The 22,159-nt window shown below is 35.7% G+C and overlaps 2 protein-coding genes across 2 annotated transcripts; both read right to left on the reverse strand.

Moving 5' to 3' along the window:
- Positions 1 to 14,044: 14,044 nt before the first annotated feature.
- Positions 14,045 to 15,157, reverse strand: LOC113315913 (F-box protein At3g07870-like). The gene has a single exon (XM_026564158.1). It carries the CDS (start codon positions 15,155 to 15,157, stop codon positions 14,045 to 14,047), a length of 1,113 nt encoding a protein of 370 aa, XP_026419943.1.
- Positions 15,158 to 16,586: 1,429 nt separating this feature from the next.
- LOC113315914 (putative uncharacterized protein DDB_G0285495) lies at positions 16,587 to 22,159 on the reverse strand. Its single transcript, XM_026564159.1, has 3 exons — positions 22,056 to 22,159; positions 16,915 to 17,426; positions 16,587 to 16,855 (listed from the first exon to the last, which is right to left on the reverse strand). The coding sequence occupies exons 1-3, from the start codon at positions 22,157 to 22,159 to the stop codon at positions 16,587 to 16,589; spliced, it is 885 nt and encodes a 294-aa protein (XP_026419944.1).

Genomic DNA, 22,159 nt, shown 5'->3' on the forward strand with positions numbered 1-22,159 from the left:
TGAAAACTTTTGTTCAAGGATATTTACTGAGAAAGAGAGAGAGATCTAGGGTTTGAAGAAAATGGGGAGAGAGTTGGAAATGGGTTTTTTGGGCTGTGTAATGGAGAGGTAATACAGTATGTGTTAGAAAATGAAAGGTGTTGGTGTTTTTGTAGCAAATAACGGTTTTAACAAAACGTTTGTATATCGATTGAAAAAACGGGTTTTCTCAAAGTGAAAAATACTAGAACCACCCTACTATATGGGTTCAACATATAGAAGCCCCATTAAATGGATCATTCATTGTCAACTCCATACTTTAGGAAAATGATATTGGTAGGCCCAAAAAATCAAATTTTCTTCAGATCTGGCCCATAATTAATCATTATGAATTTTAATAATACCAAGAATACCCTTTAGTATTTATACAAGAGGAATAACATAAGAGGCTTTTATTTTCAGTTTGTCTCTCTCTCTTCTCCAAACGATTTTTTCTTCTGCAGATATGGTTTCTCGTCAAATCCTTCATTTCCAGATGTGAAAAAGGATTTCTCTCCCAAAATCAAGATCTCACACGTAACAACATCGTCAACAACTCTTGTTCTTGCGATTTCAGTGCATATCGGTGAAGAAAAGTGAATGAAAATCGTCAACAACAACTAGAAATGAAGATTTAATCATCAAATCATGATGAAAAAGATAAGTTCTATATATTTTCATCTTTTCATTCGATTTAAACTTCTAATTTGTTGATTTCCAAATCGAAATCAGAAGAAATATTTTTTTTGTTTACTGTTGAAAACCTAATCGATCTGATTTCATCTAGAAATCTTTATTCAAAACATGATCAGAACATAGATCTATAGTTATTTCATCTTGATCTCTCTTTTGAGATTCAAATTTTCAAAAAAAATTGTCTACAAATTTTTTTAGGGTTTCGAATTGAAAGTCGATTTAACTTTTAATCGATATTGTTGTGCAGGTTCAACAATGAAATTAAGAAGATCTAAGATTTTTCATTTCAACTTTGACAACAACTAATGAAGAGCTGTTATGATTTATTCACTGGTATATCTCGACTTCAATTTTGTGTGTGTATGTAGGGATTGTGATATGTTTGATTGAGATTGAATTGTTCGTGTTTTTTCTTCTTTTAACTTGATTTTAATAGTTTGCGTATGAACTGTTTTGTACAGATAACCGACTTAAGGCCATTTGGTGTCCTTGTAATTTTGGTTGTACCTAGGGCTGCACAACGGGTAGGGTGGGTAGGATATGGCCTATACCCGCCACCCTACTCGTTTACTGGCGGTTAAGAAAAATTTTACCCGCCACCCTACCCGCCATTAAACAGGTAAGATCCTACCCAACCCATTCTCTGGCGGGTCGGGTAAGGTAGGGTGGAGGGTATAACCGTTTTTTTTTTTTGCAAATCCAATGACTGTTTGCCTCATCTCTTTCATTAACCAACTGCAGTGGTTTATGGAGTTCCTCTTCATTTTCTTTCTCAGATGGAATAGCTTTCTTCTCTCTTGCTTCCGGCTATGGATTTTGTCGTCGTCGACTTAGCCATGGAACTGGCAGATTTCTGGTTACTAGTTACTAGTTTCAACGGCTACTAACGGCTGTTAGATAAATAGGCGGGTAGGCGGGTAGGGTAGGATAATTTCGAGCTTTACCCGTCACCCTACCCATCTAACGGCGGTTAAGAAAATCTTTACCCGTTACCCTACCCGCCAAATAGTGGGTAGGATAGGATACGGTTAAAACACTGGCGGGTAGGGTAGGATTGGCGGATATGGGTAGGGTATGTGCACCCCTAACCCTAAAAAGTCCCCTATGCAAGTTAACAATTTGCTGTTTCGAGAAGGCTATCGTTATTTTGAGGAAATGGCAAGTGCTTAGACATTTATTTCTAGGATTTGATTGAAGTTAGGTAGTTAACTTGTGAATACAGATTCTTAGTTATTGTTGTCGTCCAAATGTTTTTGTTGTTTTCAAATCATAAAAAAGTTGTGGTGCAAATAGATTCTGATGTTGTCTCTTTCGTTACATTTAGTTTTTATGGTTGCAATGTTCTGGACTTCATGTAGATTTAAATGCAAACTTATGATAGCAAATTCCTTCTTGCTTTTGTGATAATGGGCCGAATTCTAGTTCTCTCAAGCATTTGAAGATTCATACTGATATTTTTTGTTTGTTGTAGGTTTTTGAGAGGATGATAGATTTCTACGATGAACCAGGTCGCGTAGGAAAAAAATCAAAAATGAAATTTGTATTGAGGCAAAAGAAGAAAATGAAATCAATGTTCTCATCATACCCCTGCATGGGATTACCGAATATTGTTGTGAGTTTTTTCCTCCTTCCGTAGCGATCATGCTAAGCTCTGTTACAATGTGGTAAATGCAACCTGGGCTAAGAATTAAATAAAAAGCACCTAAACCTAATGATAGCCTTAGGTATGTAGTTAAAAACGATGAATTTAATCATCTAAAAACGACAAACTCTCATGATTACAATGGATTCAGTTATTGACTTGTATCTGTAGATGATAAGACAAAATCTGATTGTTAAAACATCTGTAGATGTTGTATGGATATGTTTCACAGTTTGTGTCTAGGAACTTGGTTAGCTATCATGGGTTGTAGATGCTATCACTCCTTATTCACTTATAATGTTGGATGCTAAGTATGTTTTACTAGGTTTTCAATTATTCAAACTTGAAATCATAGCTTTTTGTTATCTTAGATGCTTATTTTGTGGAAAATTCAGGAAATATACAAAAGAGACTCTTATGAGGGAAAGAGCATTCTTACTGTTTTCAGTTCTTCTACCACAAACTTAGTTTGTACTTTTATTCATCAATTTAACTTAAGGTGTTTCGGAACAGGTACATATTGCTGGTGTTGGTGATTTTCGTTTAGCTGGTGTTATAAGTACAACTGATCCTTTCCCTTTATGGTTGGAGGTTCATGACGTTCCTTTGTCATTCATTCTCGTTGGAGTTATCAGTCCTGAAGATGACAATGTTGATCTTATGCAGGTTATTTTGCCTTCTCTATTTTTATTTTTCTCATTCGAAGTATGCCGAAAATTTTTACTCATAGAAATAGCCATTATTCGATATCTGAATATGAACTAAGAGGAAGACATTTACTCATGTTATCTATTAACTGTACTCTGTTTGCCATCCTATTTGATCATGTATATGTGTTATTTCAGGCGAGACTTAAGCGATATAACCTATATGTTAACTGTAAATCATATTAGGAAGATACATGTGTAACTGTAAATCATCTGCAACTCTTTATGTCACTATATGTTAATTGCTATAGAATTATAGGAAAAGTATGGAACCTTCTGTTGGTAGGAACCCATATTTGATGAAATTATGTTGCTATAAGCATGTGTATCTACTAGTTACACATGCTAGAAAGCATGTGCAACTACTAGTTACACATGTTTTTAGGATATGTAATTGTTGGTTACACTTGCATTTTGAATGTGTAATAGTTGTTTACACATGTATTTACGGATAAGAAAAAATGACGCCTGGAATGATCATAGGAATGGTATGAATTTGGTTTTTATCTTCTCTTGCATGTTATTGAAAGAAGTTATGATCAATCTCATTTGGACTTCAAACTATTTTACCTATACAATGTTGCAACTAATTATTTCCTCTTACAATATGTCATGGTTGTTACTCTCTTTGATTTCTAAATTCAAGACCAGAATGAAGGCAGAGACAAGAAAGAGAAGATTTGTTATGGCGTCTGTCACACTGGCGTTTGTCACTGAAAGAACAAAGTTACAGCTGCAGGACATCAACTTTCAGATTCAAAAAGACAAGTAGGTGGTTTGACTTGGAAGTAAACAAATTGATAGGTGAAGTGATGGTAATTTTTAACTTGTCTTATCTCTTATTTGCAGAGGGAATTTCACTGGCACCGGTAAATCTAAGAGGAAACGCCTGGAAACAAGATTCATTGGTAACCACAATTCTACTGAAATACCCATAGTTGTTAAATGGTTTGAAATGCATTTGTAGCTCACCTGGATACTTAAGCAATATATTTTTTGATCTTTCTTGTTGACTATATTGATCATCAGATAGGTAGTAATCCTCACAGCTCTTGCTCTACCACTATTGCAAGTTGATGATTAGATTTGAGTATCAGGATTGAATGTCAATAAGAATGATTGTTTATTGAAAGTGTAATTCTTAGTTAGTTAACTTGTAGACACTTGTCTTGTATCTCCTAATTACACGTTATATGCAAGTGTAATTCTTAGTTACACATAGAAGATGCATGTGTAACTTCTGATTACACCAGACAAAAGCATGTGTAATTCCTACTTACACATACTACAATGAACGTATTTAGTTGGTGCATCATTCACATTAAAGTTCATTCATTGTAAGAATATTATGTTTCCCTAACTAATGACCGAAACTGCATTTCTGACAGACTGTTGATTCCATTAGCTCTTTTTGGAGTTGGTTTCACTGGTTATAGTAGAAATCGCTGAGCGCCAGGTAACTTAATTTTTGCTTCTTATAAATACATCAGTTTTGTGGCACGTTTATTATGAATACATGACACACTTGGCCAAATTAACTTTATCCATATTTTTCATACTCGGTTACCCTTTCTTAGTGTATTTTGCTTTTGATTGAACCAAAAACTGTAACATTCTGCTTTAGGTAACTTAGGTTTGCAAGTTCATGATAAATGACATATGCCATATGCATGTGTAACTGAAAGTTACACAAGTTAGATGCATGTGTATATCCTAATTACACATGCTATATGCATGTGTAACTCTCAGTTACACAAGTCAGCTGGTGTGTAACTAAATCTGAAGTTTCTGTATGGATATGATTTTTCGTTGTTTGTAGAGTTCAATGAAAAGTGTATTTCGCTTTGATTGCTTGATTTCTCTTGTATTGTTATTGTTTTTTATTATGAATTGCAGAGTGTTTCTTCTGGTGGTATTGGAGCTGGAGGTAGTGCGAGTGGTGGAGAAATACGTGGAGGTGTCATTTTAAGTGGTGATGGTGGTGGAATTCCAGAGTGTTGTAACTACTCTATTGAGTTTGTGATTCTAGGAGGTGGTGGTACTTATATTAAGTTATATTTCTCCTAATAGTTTTCTAATTGTTGATCCATATTGTATCATAGTGAGTAAACATTTTCTTTAAGATGAAATAACTTTTAAAGCTCTTCTTGTACGAAGGTTGCAGATATGCAAGCATTTTGGTAGAGGAAGGAAAAAACTGGATGGGAACAGTTCTACTGTAGGATGTGGTGGCTCATTTCTAGGATTTTTTTTTGCATATCAAGTGTTTTAACTCGTGGATTATTATCAATAACAGCGCATTACTATAATTGATAGACTGAGAAATTATTGTAAATAAATATTAAGGCTAATACATGTAACTTTTGTATATTTTTTTTATGTGCACTGTTATGGCATGTGTAACTGCAGACTACACATGACATATGCATATGCAACTTATCATTATACATGCATATAACTGATGAGTACACATCCATACGCATGTGTAACTTTTAATTACACATGCGTACACATGTGTAACTTCTGCATACACATGTGTAATACTGAGTACACATCTATATACAAGTGTAACTTTGGATTACACATGTCATATGAATGTGTAACTTTTGGATACACATGCATATATGCATGTGTAACTTCTGTTTACACATTCGCACTGTACTTTAATAATTTTGGGCCTAGATTTAATAATTTTGGGCCTAAATTTAAATGTTATTTAATTATGGGCTTGACAATATATAAAATGGTATGAATGTCCTTTAATAATTCGGGCCTAGATTTAAACTTCTTTTAATTAAGGGCCTCATATTATGGGTTACCCATGGGTTGGGCCTTAGCCTAATTCCCTTTCTCAAATTTACACAAACTTAAAAAATGTTGAGAGGATTTGGATCCTGGCTTAATTGGGGTATACCCAGATTAATTGGGGTATACCTAATGAGACAAAACCCAAGACATTATGAAGTAAAAGAAGCCACGCCTTAACCTTGTATTTTATAAATGGCTAATATGCCCTTGTTTAATTAACACTAAAAATTCTAGTTAGGTTAATTAATTGAGTTTAGTTTAAATTTTGAAATTATGAATTCAATAGATTAAACCTTTAATCCGTCTTAGGAGTTCGATTTCGATCAAAAAATTTGGTTTTGAAAATGTGAATGGTCGGCAAGGTCGACGTTTGAATAAGGTGTCGGCTATGTTTCGCCGGCATGGTCGACGTTTGAATAACATGCCGACAAAATACAGCCGGCATGGTCCTTGGATGAAGAAAATGTCGGCCCTTCTTAGGCCGGAATGGTCTTTGAATGAAGAATACGCCGACTATCTTGGGCCAGTAATCTTACGGTCGGCATGTAAATATTTCCTACCATGCCGGCTATATGCACATAATGTATAACACTGTCGGCTGACATGTAGTCGGCATGATAAGGATTTATAACCTTGCCGAATTGTACTCATACCAAACAAAAAACAGAATATGGGAAGATGCAATTCACTTTATTCATGCAATTTTGGTTACTACATTGATTGAAACATAAAATACAACTCCTTGTCGACGGAAAAAAGAATGCACTTAGCATGTGCATCAAGCCTTTGAGCCCCTAGGCGACCCTAGTGGACGAGTTATAGTCTCGTGAGGGTTTACATAGAGATGTACCCACAAAACCTATACAAAAACTTCTAAAGCCATCAATCTTCCTCCTCTGAAGATGATACAACATCTAAGTATTCCGGATTATCCTCCGGGATTCTTTCTTCCAAGAAGTGATAGCTTGCATCGAACGCGAATGTTTCCCCCTTTTCCTCCAAGTAGCGCGCTTTCACGACTTCATGCTACAAAAACACAAAAACAAACTTACATTTGTTAGTGGTGTTTGATTGGAAGATAAAACAACATGGGTTACGTAAAAAAAAACCACAAAATTACTTACAAATTGTGCAATGGACAAGGTGAAGGGGAGAGTGTTAAAAATCCAAGGTTGGAGAGCTAAAAAAGCAAGTATCGCGTTTTCGATGACTAGGTGCCTCTCATGGACTTGTTGAACACTTCTTGCATTAGGATTCCCAAACTTTTGGCTAAATTTATTGTGTACCCTAGCCCAAAAGTTTTTGGAATCCACCCTTTCGGAGGATTGACGTCTAAGTCGTTTTTCCGCATACCAAGCTTTGGTGATTGTCAAATCTTCATTAGAATCAAATGAAGCCATTGTTATATGTAGAGATCTATTGGATGAGTTAGATGGAGTGTATGATGATATGAGATTTGGAGAGTATATGCAAATAGTTGTGTGTTGTTTTGTGGAGATAAGCAGTGTATTTATAGGATGGTGCCCAAATTTGGCCGTTATAGTGCATAAGTACAAGTCAATCAATGCAATTGTACTTGCCCCTAAAAAAATTGAATTTTAAAACTGCTGACAAGGTTTGTTTTCCCCAGTTTTCCGACTAAGTCCGGCCGGAAGGATCGGAATTTTGTTACCATGGCAGCCTTATGATGATTTTAGGCATCAGGAGAACATTTTTTTCTGTCTATCCGCCGGAACTGTATTTGGTCATTAGCATACCGGCAACGATACGGCCGGCAGGGTAGAAATTTTCTTACCATGCCGACCTTATATCTTTTAGGCATCACGAGTTCATGTAATTTTTTGTTTAACCGTCGGAATGGTATTTGATCACTAGAGTGCCGGCTGTTAAGTGGTCGGCAGGGAACATAATTTTAACCATGCCGACTTTGTGATGATTTTAGGCATCAGGAGAAGTTATCTTCTGCAACACATAGTCGACAAGGTCGATAATATAATACCCTGTCGGCTTCTTAACAGCCGGCTAGGTTTTGATATGATTACCCTGTCGACCCTGGTATGCAAATAATTTTTAGTGTCAGGGCCGCAGTCTGACAGTTCAAAACCTTGCCGTCCCTGGTGTGGTCGGCACTGTAACTTAAAAAAAAAGCATGACGGCATATGTATTGAAACTTTACATAGCTAAACAAACCATTCATTCAACAACTAGAAATCCAATACTTGTTGTCCAAAATACAAAAACATGTCCCATAAACCTTTAAAAAAAAAAACATTTGTCCAACCGTTAACCAGAAATAAACTAGAGACTGCATGCATTCACCACCACGACCCCGTTTAGGAACACCCCCACTACTACTACCTTCACCACCACGACCAACACGAGCCCTCTTTTTTTCAGCATTCATCTTGGCTTGTGCTTCCCTCATGGCTCTTTCTTCCCTTTTTACTTCAGCATCAGCTTGCTTGAACAATTCATGGACATCCTCATTGTCAATATTGCAAGCATAGTCAATGTGCTTGCTTTTCTCTTCAATCGACAAAGGCTCTCCTCTGTCTTTCGCGCAATACAACACCTTCACAAAGGTCTTCAACTGCTCCTTCTATTTTCAATTAAATAACAAACAATTAATAGAATGATTCGATAATGTAATCTTAAAACAGTAAGAGCAACTCTAAAACACTTACAAAGAACTTAAGACTTATTGTTGAGTCTTTCGATGCCATCTTCTTGATACGAGCCAGTTCTTCAGCAGTCGGTTTCCTAATCATAGTAGGACGATCCCAACCCAAGTACCACGTCATGTATTTCTCACTAGCTTCATTACCTTTGGTCACCTCGTCCAAAAGACTCACATCGATGATACGGCCACGTCTATCGTCCCAATGTTCTTGATTTGGCGGTGGATCGTAAGCGACGTTAATAGTTTTTTGGGATGTGGAGCAGTTAGCCTTTAACACAGTAAAGAACGGCTTATCTTCATCCAAATGAGGTTCTTCTTGGACGTAACCCAATTCTCACATTATCCGATGTGGATCGTACATTGAATATCCACCATCCGCAGTCATTAAGGGTCCATAGTATAATGCAACTTCATCTCTCATTTGGATTAAACCTTGATTTATAGCATCTCGATACGGATCAAATAACACATCATTTGCAGTTAATTTGTCGATGGCGATTCGGAGTTTGATAAGATTTTGCGGCATTTCCTTATCCTGACCACCCTTAAAACTGTATCTTTTCCCTCTTGGCTTATCAATCGCAACATTCTCATCCACTTTGATGTAGGAGTTGGCTTTCACCAAAGAAGGGAAGTGCTCATATATCCAAACCTATGCAAAAAAAAAAGTTTAGTAAGAATCTTATCTTACGAGAATTTTGCAAATATAAATAATTTAGACAATAAATTTACCTGGAAGAGACATATGTTTCTGTTAACTTGCGCAGTGAGTGCCCTAGAACCCTCTGTCAACTCATTGTTTAAGAAGGCGACCACCGCAGTACCCCAAGAATAATCATGCATCTTATCTAAGGGATCCAATAGTTACATATAACTGGCGTCGACCAAGCTTCCGGAACTGTCGGGGAAGATACATTTTCCCAGGACGTATAGCAAATGACCTAACGCGGTAGCATTGATTCGCACCGGGTTCACCCTTCCTTCCTTATCAAAGATTTGCTTGGTGTAACATAGTGTGTCCCTCAACTTCTTCAGATTAAACTTCCTGCTTAGACGACCATCCTTCCTCTCAAGTATAGACTCCGTCTCAATCTGATTCCAACCGAACAATTTCTGGCTCAATTTGTAAATATCCTTGAAAGAAAAATCATCATCGAAGCCCTCACTGACGGCTTTTCCCTCAACCTCGAGGCCTATAATTTGATGAGCATCATCGGGAGTTATCGCCATCTCACCGAATGGGAATAAAATTGTATCAGTCTCTCCGTAGAACCTCTCACAGAATGCAGATACAATAACTCTATCATGCTCAATATTCGAACTCTCCACCGCAGGCCACAACCCGGAGTTATTGACAATCACTTTCACCTCCCCACATTCATCCTCAAGATTCCAAGTCTTAGTCACTGAACATGAAGCTTGGTGCCTCATGAGACGGACGGCATGCTTGTGATCCTAAATACCAAAAAAACAAAATGAAAAGAAATACAAACACTTGAGGCAAATTTAAGATAGATACACACTTGAATAAAAAACAAAGACGGGTTGAGATTACTAACGATAGTATTATGGATCGTACATGCCCATGAGTCTTTGTATCCAAAAAGAACATCTCCACCATCTCTTGGGGTCCCCCTTGGAAGCTCACCTTCTTTCAGCGTAAGCATCAAGTGAGAGGGAGGCATGTGGGAATTAGCTGGTTTAGTGATCACCCTCTTCTTCTTTCTGGTTTCAGTTGAAGTTGAAGCTTCGGTTTGTTGAACAATAGCTAGAGTTTTTTCTCCATCTCCATCTCCTTCTTCTTCTTCTTCTTCTTTCACTTCCTCTTCAACAATTTCATCTTCGATATCCTTATCTTTATCTCCATTACCATCATCGTCATCATCATCATCACCTCCTCCAACATTAGGCATTTCTTGATCACCATCATCGTCATCATTGTTACCTCCTTCAGCAGCCGGAGTTCTTTCATCAACATCATCATCATCACCTCTTCTACCAGATGGAATTGATTGGTCTTCATCTGGAGTCTCGTCTGAATCACTGGGTTCCGATGGTGGTTCAGAATCATTCAGTACACGGATCAAAAGCGTTCCCGGCACAACGTATTCCCCTCTATGTGTTGAAGTCAAGAGTTTTTCACCAACACGAGGAAGTCTTGAAGGAGGACTAAGAGCTTTTAGAGCTTTATTCTTTGCCTTTTGCAACCTGAACAAGAACGATTAAGAAAAAATACATAAGTCGGCAGGGTCGACAAATACAACCTTGCCGGCTACACAAAAGTCGGAAGGGTCGACTAAATAATGCATGCCGGCTAAACAGAGGTCGGCAGGGTAATATTCACATAACCTGTCGGCTAATAACAAATATGAACACATTGTATACAAGGATTTTCCACAAAACCAGTCGGCAAGGTCAATTACCCACACATTGTCGGCTAACACACAACCGACATGGTTTTATCCAAATACCATTCCGGATTTTAAATTTCAAGGCATCAGGAGACACAAAAAAAACGAAATATAGCCGGCAAGGTAAAAATATATAACCAACCTGGCTTAAAAAAACTGTCGCCGGCAGGGTCTTAGTTTGAATAACTTGCCGACCCTGCAAGTACCAGTTACAGGTATTCAACAGCCGGCAAGATCTTCAACCTAAGAGCCTGCCGGCCAAACCCTAAATATGAAAAGTCGACAAGGTCTATAACATAATACCTTGCCGGCGACGCAACTGCCAATTCACAATTTCGATTTTTCTGACCTAACTTGACATGCAAACATGAAATTGAAGTACTAGAGTGGTTCTTCTTTAACCGTTTTTTTCTTCACTTTCTTTTGAACCAAACTTGCAATTCCAAAGTTATACTCATTGGGTTTTCGATTAGCGTCTTTCATAGGAGTAGCTTTACGTCTTGGCGGATCCATTGTTGAAGATTAATCGGAGTTTTCGAATCGACGAGTTTCGAGTTTTGATGGAGAGGAAGAAGAGAGCCGGTATGGTTATGGAGGAGAAGAAGAAGAGAAGAAGGAAGATGAATGAAAATAATAAAACTGATTTAGGGTAAGGGTATTTTTGTAACTTACCCATTAGGACTCCCTCTAAAATCTTCAAAAAGAATCCACTTAAAATTGGGTATACCCTAGTTAATCTGAGTATACCCCAATCAAGCAAGGGATTTGGATTGCGTTGACATGATCAAGGCATTTTTCTTTGAATGGTAGTGACATCGTGTATTTGCTGAATCTAGCATTAAAGTCCCAAAGAAATTAAAATCATGGGTGAAATTGAAAAGCCTTGCGCATCACAGGTATAATGATAAAGTGTGAAGTGGCATTATGGGTGTACTTACTACTTGCGAGTAGAGTTGAGTTAGATGTAAAAAATCTGGACGGTACAGGAGGTCGAAGAGAGCACAAGCAAAATCATGGAATTCCTCTGATGAAAGCAAACAGCAGAAATGGCAGCCATGGTATGGTTTACAGAGGCCCTGAACCTCACCTGATTTTGAAAGCTTCCTTCCAAGCTGGATGGTTGGAACAATTGAACTGACTGCTTTCCGCATTTGGTTGTATCATATTTTAAAAAGTATGGGAGTTTGGTTTGTCAAGCTTTTGAGTACACAGTTCTACTAGCAACAACAAAGTGGAGAATAGAATGAAACCAAGGTGGAAAGCTTCTGAAATGGACAGGTTCATCTAATTACAAATTTTAAGTATGTTTAAAGAAAAGAAACGTGAAAAAATCGCTGGGATTGCTCCTACGTCTTACACAAAATGCTAAAATTCAGGAATCATCCTTCTGAATCCTGGTGGTAGAAGGCAAGGAAAAATAGCATTATTTGGACAAACAATAGCATAGTTGTAGTGAAACGCATCAGACTATACAGTTGATATATAAATCATGTTAGTTGCTGCCGAGTACTTTGCCTACTTGAGTTGTCTATTGTTCTGCTGAAAATTAATGATGAATGTAGATAAGCTTTTCTACAGTTTCCCATTCAACTTACCACTCATTTCTGTAGTTCTGTGTCAGGTGATTTTGGTACTAACATCTACAAAAGGGTGGAGACAGCTAGCAACTGATGCTAAGAAAACAAAAGTGAACTAGTGTAGTTGACAAATCTGCAGTAAGTAGCATTGCTACTTTCAACGTTGTGAAAGAAACATGGGCAATTTGAAGTAAACCCGATATCTCCCATATCGAGGAGAGAGCCGCATCCATGTTTTGATCAAGTCATCCAAACATAACAAGTATTCGGGATCCACATAATGACTAAATGACAGATAAACTAGCAAAAATCTTGTAATAAACAAAATAAAGACAAGAGGAGCTGGAAAAAAAACATGTCTGCTAGTGGCCATAATTAGCACCACAGTACGAGCAATCAAGTTTTATCTTTATTCAGGGGAAGTTTCTTAGTACTGATGAATCACCCAATCCTTAACCTGTTGCAATAACATCGTCGAAAGTACAGAAAAATCATAATTCAAACACTTCAGATTGTCATACTAGTTATGCTCTAATGCTTTACTGGGAGTTTGAAAGCTTTCACTTATTCCAGACCTTTACTGCATATACTCATTCCTTCATCTCTTATAAGCAAAGTCAGTTTACTACATTCTGCGTCACATTCTTCCACTAAAATTAGTTTGATTTCACATTAACAAATGAGTAACAAAGCAAGATAGCTCAACTCCAAATCATATGACAAACTAGATAGAGATGTGAAAATTGATAGGTAATGTAATAACAGATAGCAACTAAAACATCCATGAGTAATTCCTTTAGTGGCACAGAATTGCTTCAGGAATGAGTTTAAAAATTCTCCTTCATAGTCAGTTCTGATGGTAATAACAGAAGTAGATAAAAGGTTTTCAGTTCTATGTACAAAATAAACAAATGCATGTTTGAAATCTGATTTAGAAGACAAGGGTAACATCCAGTTACACTATCCGTAACTTTGATCAAGAGGTTTTACTAATGCAGTTACACTATCCGTAACCTGTTGCAACAACGAATTAGCAGGCGGAAATACAGAAAATATAGTAATTGGGACGCTTCAAATTTTCAGTCTAGTTATGCTCCAAACACCAATAAATGCCCTTACTAGTAATGAGGGATATATTAAAGCTTACACTTATTCCAGACCTTTACTGCATATACTCATTTCTTTATATTTATAAGCAAAATCAGTTTACTACAGTTTGTGTCACATCCGTTCACTAAAATTAGTTTGATTACACATTAAATATAACAAATGAGTAACAAAGCAAGACAGCTCAACTCCAGATTAAGTAACACGCTAGATAAAGATGTGCTAGATGATATAAGAACAGAAAAAAACTAAATCATACTATGTAATACTAGCCATTAACAAATCGTAAATTAAATAGGATTCGAGATAAGGTGCCCTGTCTATACTAACCAGTCACAAATTGAAACCACTATAGATGCTGATGGGTTTCTTCCTGTCAACTGCTGCTTGTCCGCTGATCATCCATTTGTCTCCATTCTATTCGTATTTTCTTCTCCCAAAGCTTTCAATGAAACTATAGTTTTCATGTGAACGAATGGTGGTTGAATGAATATTTTATCAAAACTGACAAGCATCTCAAAAGACGACGATTTTAAGTCATAGCCGTAGAGAGTGGGTTTTCCGGGCCTAGTATTGAAACACAAAACTGCACCACTGTTTGTAAAGGAAAATGGTTCCATATTGCCTACATGAAACTTTTTACCCCAGCTCATTGACTTGTAATCTACTTCCCGATTCATGTCAGTGGTACTATTTTCCTTCAGTAACCATATGTCAAGAGACCTTCTCAGTTTCATATAATCGAGACACATCAAATAATCACCCAAAGACCCAACAAGTTTAAAGTATCCATCCCTATAGAGACACTCTGGAAATGTGGGCAGTTGAATTTCACGAAACTTTTCATAAGCCAAATCGAAGGCCACAATTATTCGTTTCCTACTGACTGCCCAATGAAGAGCTCCATTTGCAAATACACCTACTTGGTCACAAAGTAAGCCATATTCAGAGTTGAGTTTTCCAACATTTCTCCAACCGTTTCCACTGCCAAGAGTGTATACCTCGACTTCTACAGAACTGGGTTCTCCCGGTAACTCATATACTCTGACAACTTTGTACTCATTAGTTGATACAAGGTAACCAAAACCACAACGCAAAAAGAAATAACAATTCAATCTTGGAAGATCAACATATTCTCTAGTGATGGGGTTACAAATGATAATCGAACTAAGCTCGTAAAGACAGATCAACCCATTACAGCAACCAACAACAGTATAAGATTTCAATTCAGAGGGTATGTTGATCCTTCTAGTGCTAATAATGGGTGTCTCATTATTCTCATCGTATTCAACATAATAGAATTCTTTTGAATCAGAATTTGTATAGTCAGTGAAAAGAAAACCCAAATTACCTGAATCTTCAGAAGAACAGAGACGATTTAAATGCTTTTGAGAGAAGGATGGATGATGAACAACATCTCTCCAATTTTTGGAAACTAATTTGGATGCTAAAACCGTTTCAATAGGCAAACGACTAAAGATATCAAACATGATGTCTAGTGGGAGCTCCATCGAAACTCTTGTTAAACAGAGGAAAGGAGATTTGCTGAGAAAATTCTAGGAATTGAAGAAATGGCGATGGAATCATGGAATTGGGGTTTTTCTTTTGGGCTGTGGAAACTGGAAAATGAAAGTGTTTGAAAAACGGGACCTGGGTAAAAATCGTTTTTGGTATGACAAAACGCTCATAACGATCTGAAAACGTTTTTCTTTTCTTTTCGGTGATAAAACTGAAATACCAAAAAAAAAAAAAAAAACGCAATCACGACACATGACTGTTAAAACGTCCGTGAAAACACTTTTTTCAGTTGTACAACGCAACACCAAGGTTTGAAAAACAGGTCACGGCTCAGGTCACGGTCACTGGGCGTGACCGTTGTAACGCGTTTTGACTGGTGTGACCATGTTTCGGGGAAAAAACGTGTTATTTAACGAAAAAACGTATTTTTTATAAGTTATTCTAAAATAACGGACGTTACAATAAAAAAGAATTATGGTTTGAAATTCCTATCTAACGGTTAAAACGTGCGTGAAAACAATTATTACGGGTCTAGTAACTCTATTATAATGTTTTCTATATATTATTATTTTATTTTAAAAATATTAATTATAATTTTTTAATCTTTAATTTAAAATATAAAAAATTGTAAAAAAATATTTTTATATTTTTTAGAAGCAAAAAACGTAAAATTCAATTTTAGAAAAACAGTTATAACATGTGTGAAAACGGAAAAACAGTCCTAAAAAACTGTTGTTATTTCCTATTTATCGGCTTTATATAGGCACGGGGCTCAGGGACCCTCACGGCCACAGTATATGGGTGTGACCGTTATAACGGCCGTTTTTCCAGAAAAACGGGTGTTTTTCAAAACTTGCATAAGCGTGACCGTTTTAACGGCCGGTTTTTTTCAAACAATGCACAACACTAATTTTGTCTTTAAAACAAGGTTTGAAAAACATGTCACGGCTCAGGTCACGGCCACAGAGCGTGAGTTATAACAAGGTTTAAAAAACACTCGTTTTTATCGAAAAAACGGCCGTTAAAACGGTCACACCCATATACCGTGGTTGTGAGGGTCCCCGAACCCCGTGCCTTTATAATGCCGATAAATAGAAAATAATGGCAGTTTTTTAGGACCGTTTTTTAGTTTTCACACATGTTATAGACGTTTTTCTAAAATTAGTTTGAATGTTTTTTTCTTCTAAATAACATTTTAACGTGTTTTTTTTAGAACTGTTTTCCCGTTATCACGCACGTTATAATCGTGTACATAACTTTCTTACCATTTTTTTCTGAGTTTTTTTTCCTTTCTCTGGATTGAAAGCTTAACATTTCGAATTATATTTTTTTAAAATAATACAGGGAAAGTAAACTACATGATTAAAAACTTTAAATTTAAAAAACATAAGATTGTTAAACTAGTGTTCATCATTTAAAAAGCTATGCGGACCAACTACGACCACCACCTTTTTTTGATTTATTCATGTATTTTTCATTTTTTCGGCGGTTCCTTTCTTCATCATAGTCATCGTCGTGGGGATACTGGCTATCTTCGTTCGCATAAGTATCGTCATCATAATAGACTTCATTATCGTCATCATAACCCCCTTCATCATCATTGTTACCCACTTCATTATTGTTATCAATATTAGAATTATATCCTTCGTTCATATGTTGAACACCATGGTCAGAGCGATCGGAAGTGCAACCTGAATCATATATCGGATTCACATTCTCATAATATTGTTGTCTCCAAATGAAAGATTACCAAAGTCATAAACAAAGTCACTCACCGGTAACCTTTCGTATGAGATTTGAACTTCGGGATCATGCCAGTTGTATGGTAGAGGGACATGCTTTGGATTATTAACGGCTTCCTCTTCCAGCATATTTAACAATTGTTCTTCTTGAGGTAAAACTGGTGTTTTGTCTTCCCCCGCTATCCAGTCAAGCATATTGTCATCCCTCGGTAGACTATGAACGTCGTGAACATCAATGTTATGTCGCCTTGCTTTACCTTTAATTCTTTGTTGCTCCAACTTCAAATTGTACTGGACATACACCAGATCATTTATTCTCGATGAAAGTAAACGATTGCGTAGTTTGGTGTGGATTCTTTCAAACACACTCCAATTCCTCTTTGATCCAGATGATGTATTTGTTTGACTTAATATCTTTACTGCAATCTTCTGGAGGGATGGATACTCAGCACCATAAGATATCTTTATTGCAATCTTGTGGAGGGGTGGATAATCAGCACCAAAGGATTCGTTGCCTCCCCTAATTGCATCAACTTTAATTTTCAAGTGAACCAATTCCACTTCTTTGTTAAAAGTTAAAACTTAAAGTGAGATAAAAATTATATATGCATCATCATCCAGTGGCAGTGGAGGTACATGACTTGGGAGTCTTGCACGTAATAATCATATCATTTGAATAGAAGTGGAATTTTAGTCGAATCTATTAATTGTTTGATTGACTCTACCCGACTAACCATGTACATGCCTAGCTTATTTTGTTTTTAAGCATTCAATGATTGAGTTTTAGAAATTAGTACCTTATTGACGAGTTAAAACTCTGCCTACTTGTTGGCATCTGATGGAAATTTTGCCATCTAACAAACGTGCAAGTCTACCTAGCTAGGTTATGGATTTTCATAAATTGGATTGATGATTCTTTGATTCTTTCTTCATATTACTTATGCATGTATTGCATAATTGCTGCCGACAAAATTCTAGTGGCTGTAATTGACTGTCACGAATTTTATCAAATTTTCGTAATTTGTATAATGAAAAGATTTTTATAACACCTACATAAAAAATATAAACATGACTATCAAATTATACATATTTCTTATACTAACGATAATCAATTAAAATAGTAGTTTTAGAAATGAGGAAGGATCGCCTTAAAATGACAGAGTTATCACAAAGTGGTACTACCAATGGATTTCTCAATTACGAATGGCTAAGATGAAAGAGGAAACATGCGGGTTTGTAACTTTATCCATGACCCATTTTACTTTTGGTATCTTCTCTCTGCTACCAAATTATTTCCCCCAACTTTTCCTCTCTCGATTCACACAGATTCTTCTTTGGATGCCTTCTGCACTAAGAACTTAGTTATGTCAGAGGAAAGATTCATGGATAATCGTTGATAGTGATACAATTTTTGCTGGATTAAGAGAATATATGCCTGATGAAGCTAAATATTGAAAGCTTATGGTGAATTACCTTAATATACTAGACCTAATGAAGAAATTACTGCTTACTGGTTTAATTGATGATATAAGATGATGTTTCTGGTGATAATCACATCGAATTGGAAGATGAAACATTGATAAAATTAGGGGTTTATTTTTTCTTTTCAACAATCCTAATTCCAGTGTAATTTATATATGGATTTTTTAGGTATTCAAAGTCTGCTTGTATCCCTACTGATAATATGAAATCCTTGGTTTGTGTTGTGTATATAACAAAGCTACTTGAACATCTTAGATATGACCCATGATGTTCATCGTCATGTGTTCCAGATCTAAAAATATGAGATCACTTTCGACATTTCTAAGCTTTTTAACAGAAGCCAAAGAATTTGGTTGCAAAATAGATATCTAAGATTATTTTCTTTTGTTGTTCGAAAATGGAAGAAAACCATGTGAACTGAGAAGGGAGAAAAATCAAGCAAAGAGGGAGAAAAATAACAGAGAGTCAACAATCAGTAGGGCTGAACATGGCGTCGGTTAACCGTTGGAAACCGACCGAACCAGACCAATAAGCAAGAAACCGAACCAAATCATTTAGATTTGGATTGGTTTGGTAAAAAAGTTGAAAAACCGACATTACTGGTTTGGTTTTGGTTTGACCTGAAAACCGAACCAAAAACCATTGGAGAACCGATTAATTTTTAAACTTAGTTTCTACCGTCGATTTAAAAGTATTAGATTCTACCCATTGATTTAGAGGATAAATAGAAACCCTAAATCTAATATTTCATTATGATACTCTTCCTCTTTCTCTTTCTCCTTCTCTCAGCCGCCTCCCTTCTCCACCCCCAACTACAGCTGCTGCTACTCGACTTTTTTCTTCCCGTCTTCCTTCTTTTTTATTTGTCAATAACTAAATTAAGATATATTATATATCTTCTTTTGATCTCTAGAATTAGAGTAAGCTTTAACTATTCTTGATCTTTTTTTTTGTCTGTATATTTGTGTAAACCAATACTATTGGCAACTACGATTTTTTTATCTGTAAATTTGTCTATTTTTTTTTGGTTTGACATAATTATTGGTTAAACAAAAACCACTAGGACAAACCGAAACCAACTGGAACCATTTGGAAACCGAACCAATGGTTAATGGATTGGTTTGGTTTAGATTTTTAGAAACCAATAGTATTGGTTTCGGTTTTGGTTTGGCTAGAAACCGAACCAAAACCGACCATGAACAGCCCTAACAATCAGCATCTTTCTAATTATTAAATCGGGTCATAGATAAATTATTAAACCCGCGTGTTCTGTGTTTAAATATCAGCCAATGGTAGTGGAGAAATCCATTGGCTTGACGACTTTGTGATGAACTCTGTCATTTAATGATACACGTTATCTATTAGTGAGACAAAATTTAAAAATGGATAGGTCATCTATTTAGGGAAAATATTAAAAAAGAAAAAAAAAAACTAACTCACTACGTTTTTTAGACACGTTATAACGTTTTCGCGTACGTTATAACCGTTACATAGGAATTTTATATCATAATTTTTTTTAATTTTCTATTTAACCTTTATAACGCCCGTTTTTATGAAAAACATATAAAAAACGCGTTTTTCTCTAAATAGCGTGTTTTTGCCCAAAAAGTGCTCACACCCGTCAAAACGCATTATAACGGTCACGCGTAGTACCCGTGACCTAAGCCGTGACCCGTTTTTCATACCTTGCGTTATAATGCGTTTTGACTAGTGTGAGCACGTTTCAAACAAAAAACGCGTTTTTTAGGAACAAAACGCGTTTTTATACGTTATTCTAAAATAACGGGCGTCATAACGGTTAAATACAAAATAAAAAAGAATTATGGTTTGAAATTCCTATCTAACAGTTATAACGTGCGTGAAAACAGTTATAACGGGTCTAATAACATTGTTATAACGTTTCCTATACATCATTATTTTATTATTTTAGTTTTAAAATATTAATTTAATTTTAATCTTTAATTTAAAATATAAAGAATTATAAGAAAATATTTTTATATTCTTTTTTCTTAAAAACGATTATAACTGACGTGAAAACGGGAAAATGGTCTAAAAAACTTGCGTTAAAATGTTATTTAGAAGGAAAAAACGTAAAACTCAATTTTAGAACAACAGTTAAACATGCGTGAAAATGGTTATAACGTGTCTAAATAACACCGTTATTTCCTATTTATCGGTAATATATACACATGAGTGTCAATGACCTTCAATGGCCGTTTTTTCGGAAATAACAGACGTTTTTCAAACCTTGCTTTAAAATATGCACAATCTCTTCTTGATATAACACGTCAACTTTACAATGCTTATTAAGGCCTAATCGGTTAGCATTATTCAACAACGATATGCATTGGTGCATAAAATATTTGAATAAAAGTAATCAACTCGGAAAAAATATTTAAATTAAGAAAATCATTGTTCTGACCCAGGTGATAGTGCAAGTTACCTTGCTAAAGTCTAGTTTTCCCATGGAAAAATAGCAAAACCTAACAAACAATTACTTGAATATTCCTAATGAAGCTTTTCTACAGTTACTCATTCAAATTACAACTCATTTCCGTATTTTTGTATCCAGTGATTTTGGTACTAATATTTACAAAAGGGTGGAGATAACTAGCAGCTAATGCTAAGAAAAAATAACAAATAAAATTAATAGATCTGCAGTGTGCATGCAACACGGCTAATTTCAATCATATGCGAGAAATTTGGGCAATTTGAAGTGATCTTGATATTTCTCATATCGAGCAAAGAGTCATATCCATATTAAGTCATCCAAACATAGCAAGAGAAATGTGTATTCAGGATCTAATAGTGACTCTAAACAAAGATAAATTAGCAAAGATCTTGTAAACAAAACGTGATTATAAAGAGAGGAGTTGAGATCAAAACATGTCTTGGCACCACAGTTTAACTTTATTCAGACGAATTTTCTTAGTACACATAAGTGATAATAATTATAGTACTAACCAAATTACCCCTGTTACAATAACGGAATAGTTGTCGAAAATACGGAAAAAATCGTAATTCTTTTTTTTGCTAAGATAATAAATTTCATTCCAAAGAACAGATTACAAAGTTCAGGAGAGAGGCAGGTTTATCACCTAACCATTCCTATGTTACATTGTGTCTTCTATAACGTTTTATTAGATGACTGTCAGTTTCTTATGAATAATTTTTCATTCTCAAGGTTAGGTTATGTTAACAGAAAATTTATATCTTTAGTTGATAGAAAAAATCGTAATTCAGACACTCAAATTGTCAGACTAGCAATGCTATAAAAACTAATAGATGCCTTGCAAGCAATGAAGGATCTTAAAACCTTTCACTTATTGCAGACCGTTACTGCATACAGTTGATCACTTTTTTAAAGCAAAATCAGTTTACTAAGTTCTGTGTCAATCTTTCATTAAAATTAGTTTGATTGCACGATAAAGATAACAATGAGTTACAAATTAAGCAAGATAGCTCAACTCCCAGTTAAATAACAGTAACACACTAGATAAAGATGCAACAAATAATGTAAAAACAGAAAACAACTAAAACATATTGTGTAATTTCAACCACAAACAAAATGTAATCAAATATGACCGAAGAAAAGATGCCTGTCTTTATTAACCATTCATATAATGAAATCATTATATATGCTCATGGATTTCTTCCTTTCACTTACTGCTTGCCCGCTAATCGTTCCTTTTTGTCTCCAAACTTGACTCCATTCTTTTTATACTTTCTTCTCCTAAAGCTATTTCCTTTTGTCTCCAAATTTGACTCCAT

Source organism: Papaver somniferum, chromosome 10 (genome assembly GCF_003573695.1).
Source record: "Papaver somniferum cultivar HN1 chromosome 10, ASM357369v1, whole genome shotgun sequence".
NCBI lineage: Eukaryota > Viridiplantae > Streptophyta > Magnoliopsida > Ranunculales > Papaveraceae > Papaver > Papaver somniferum.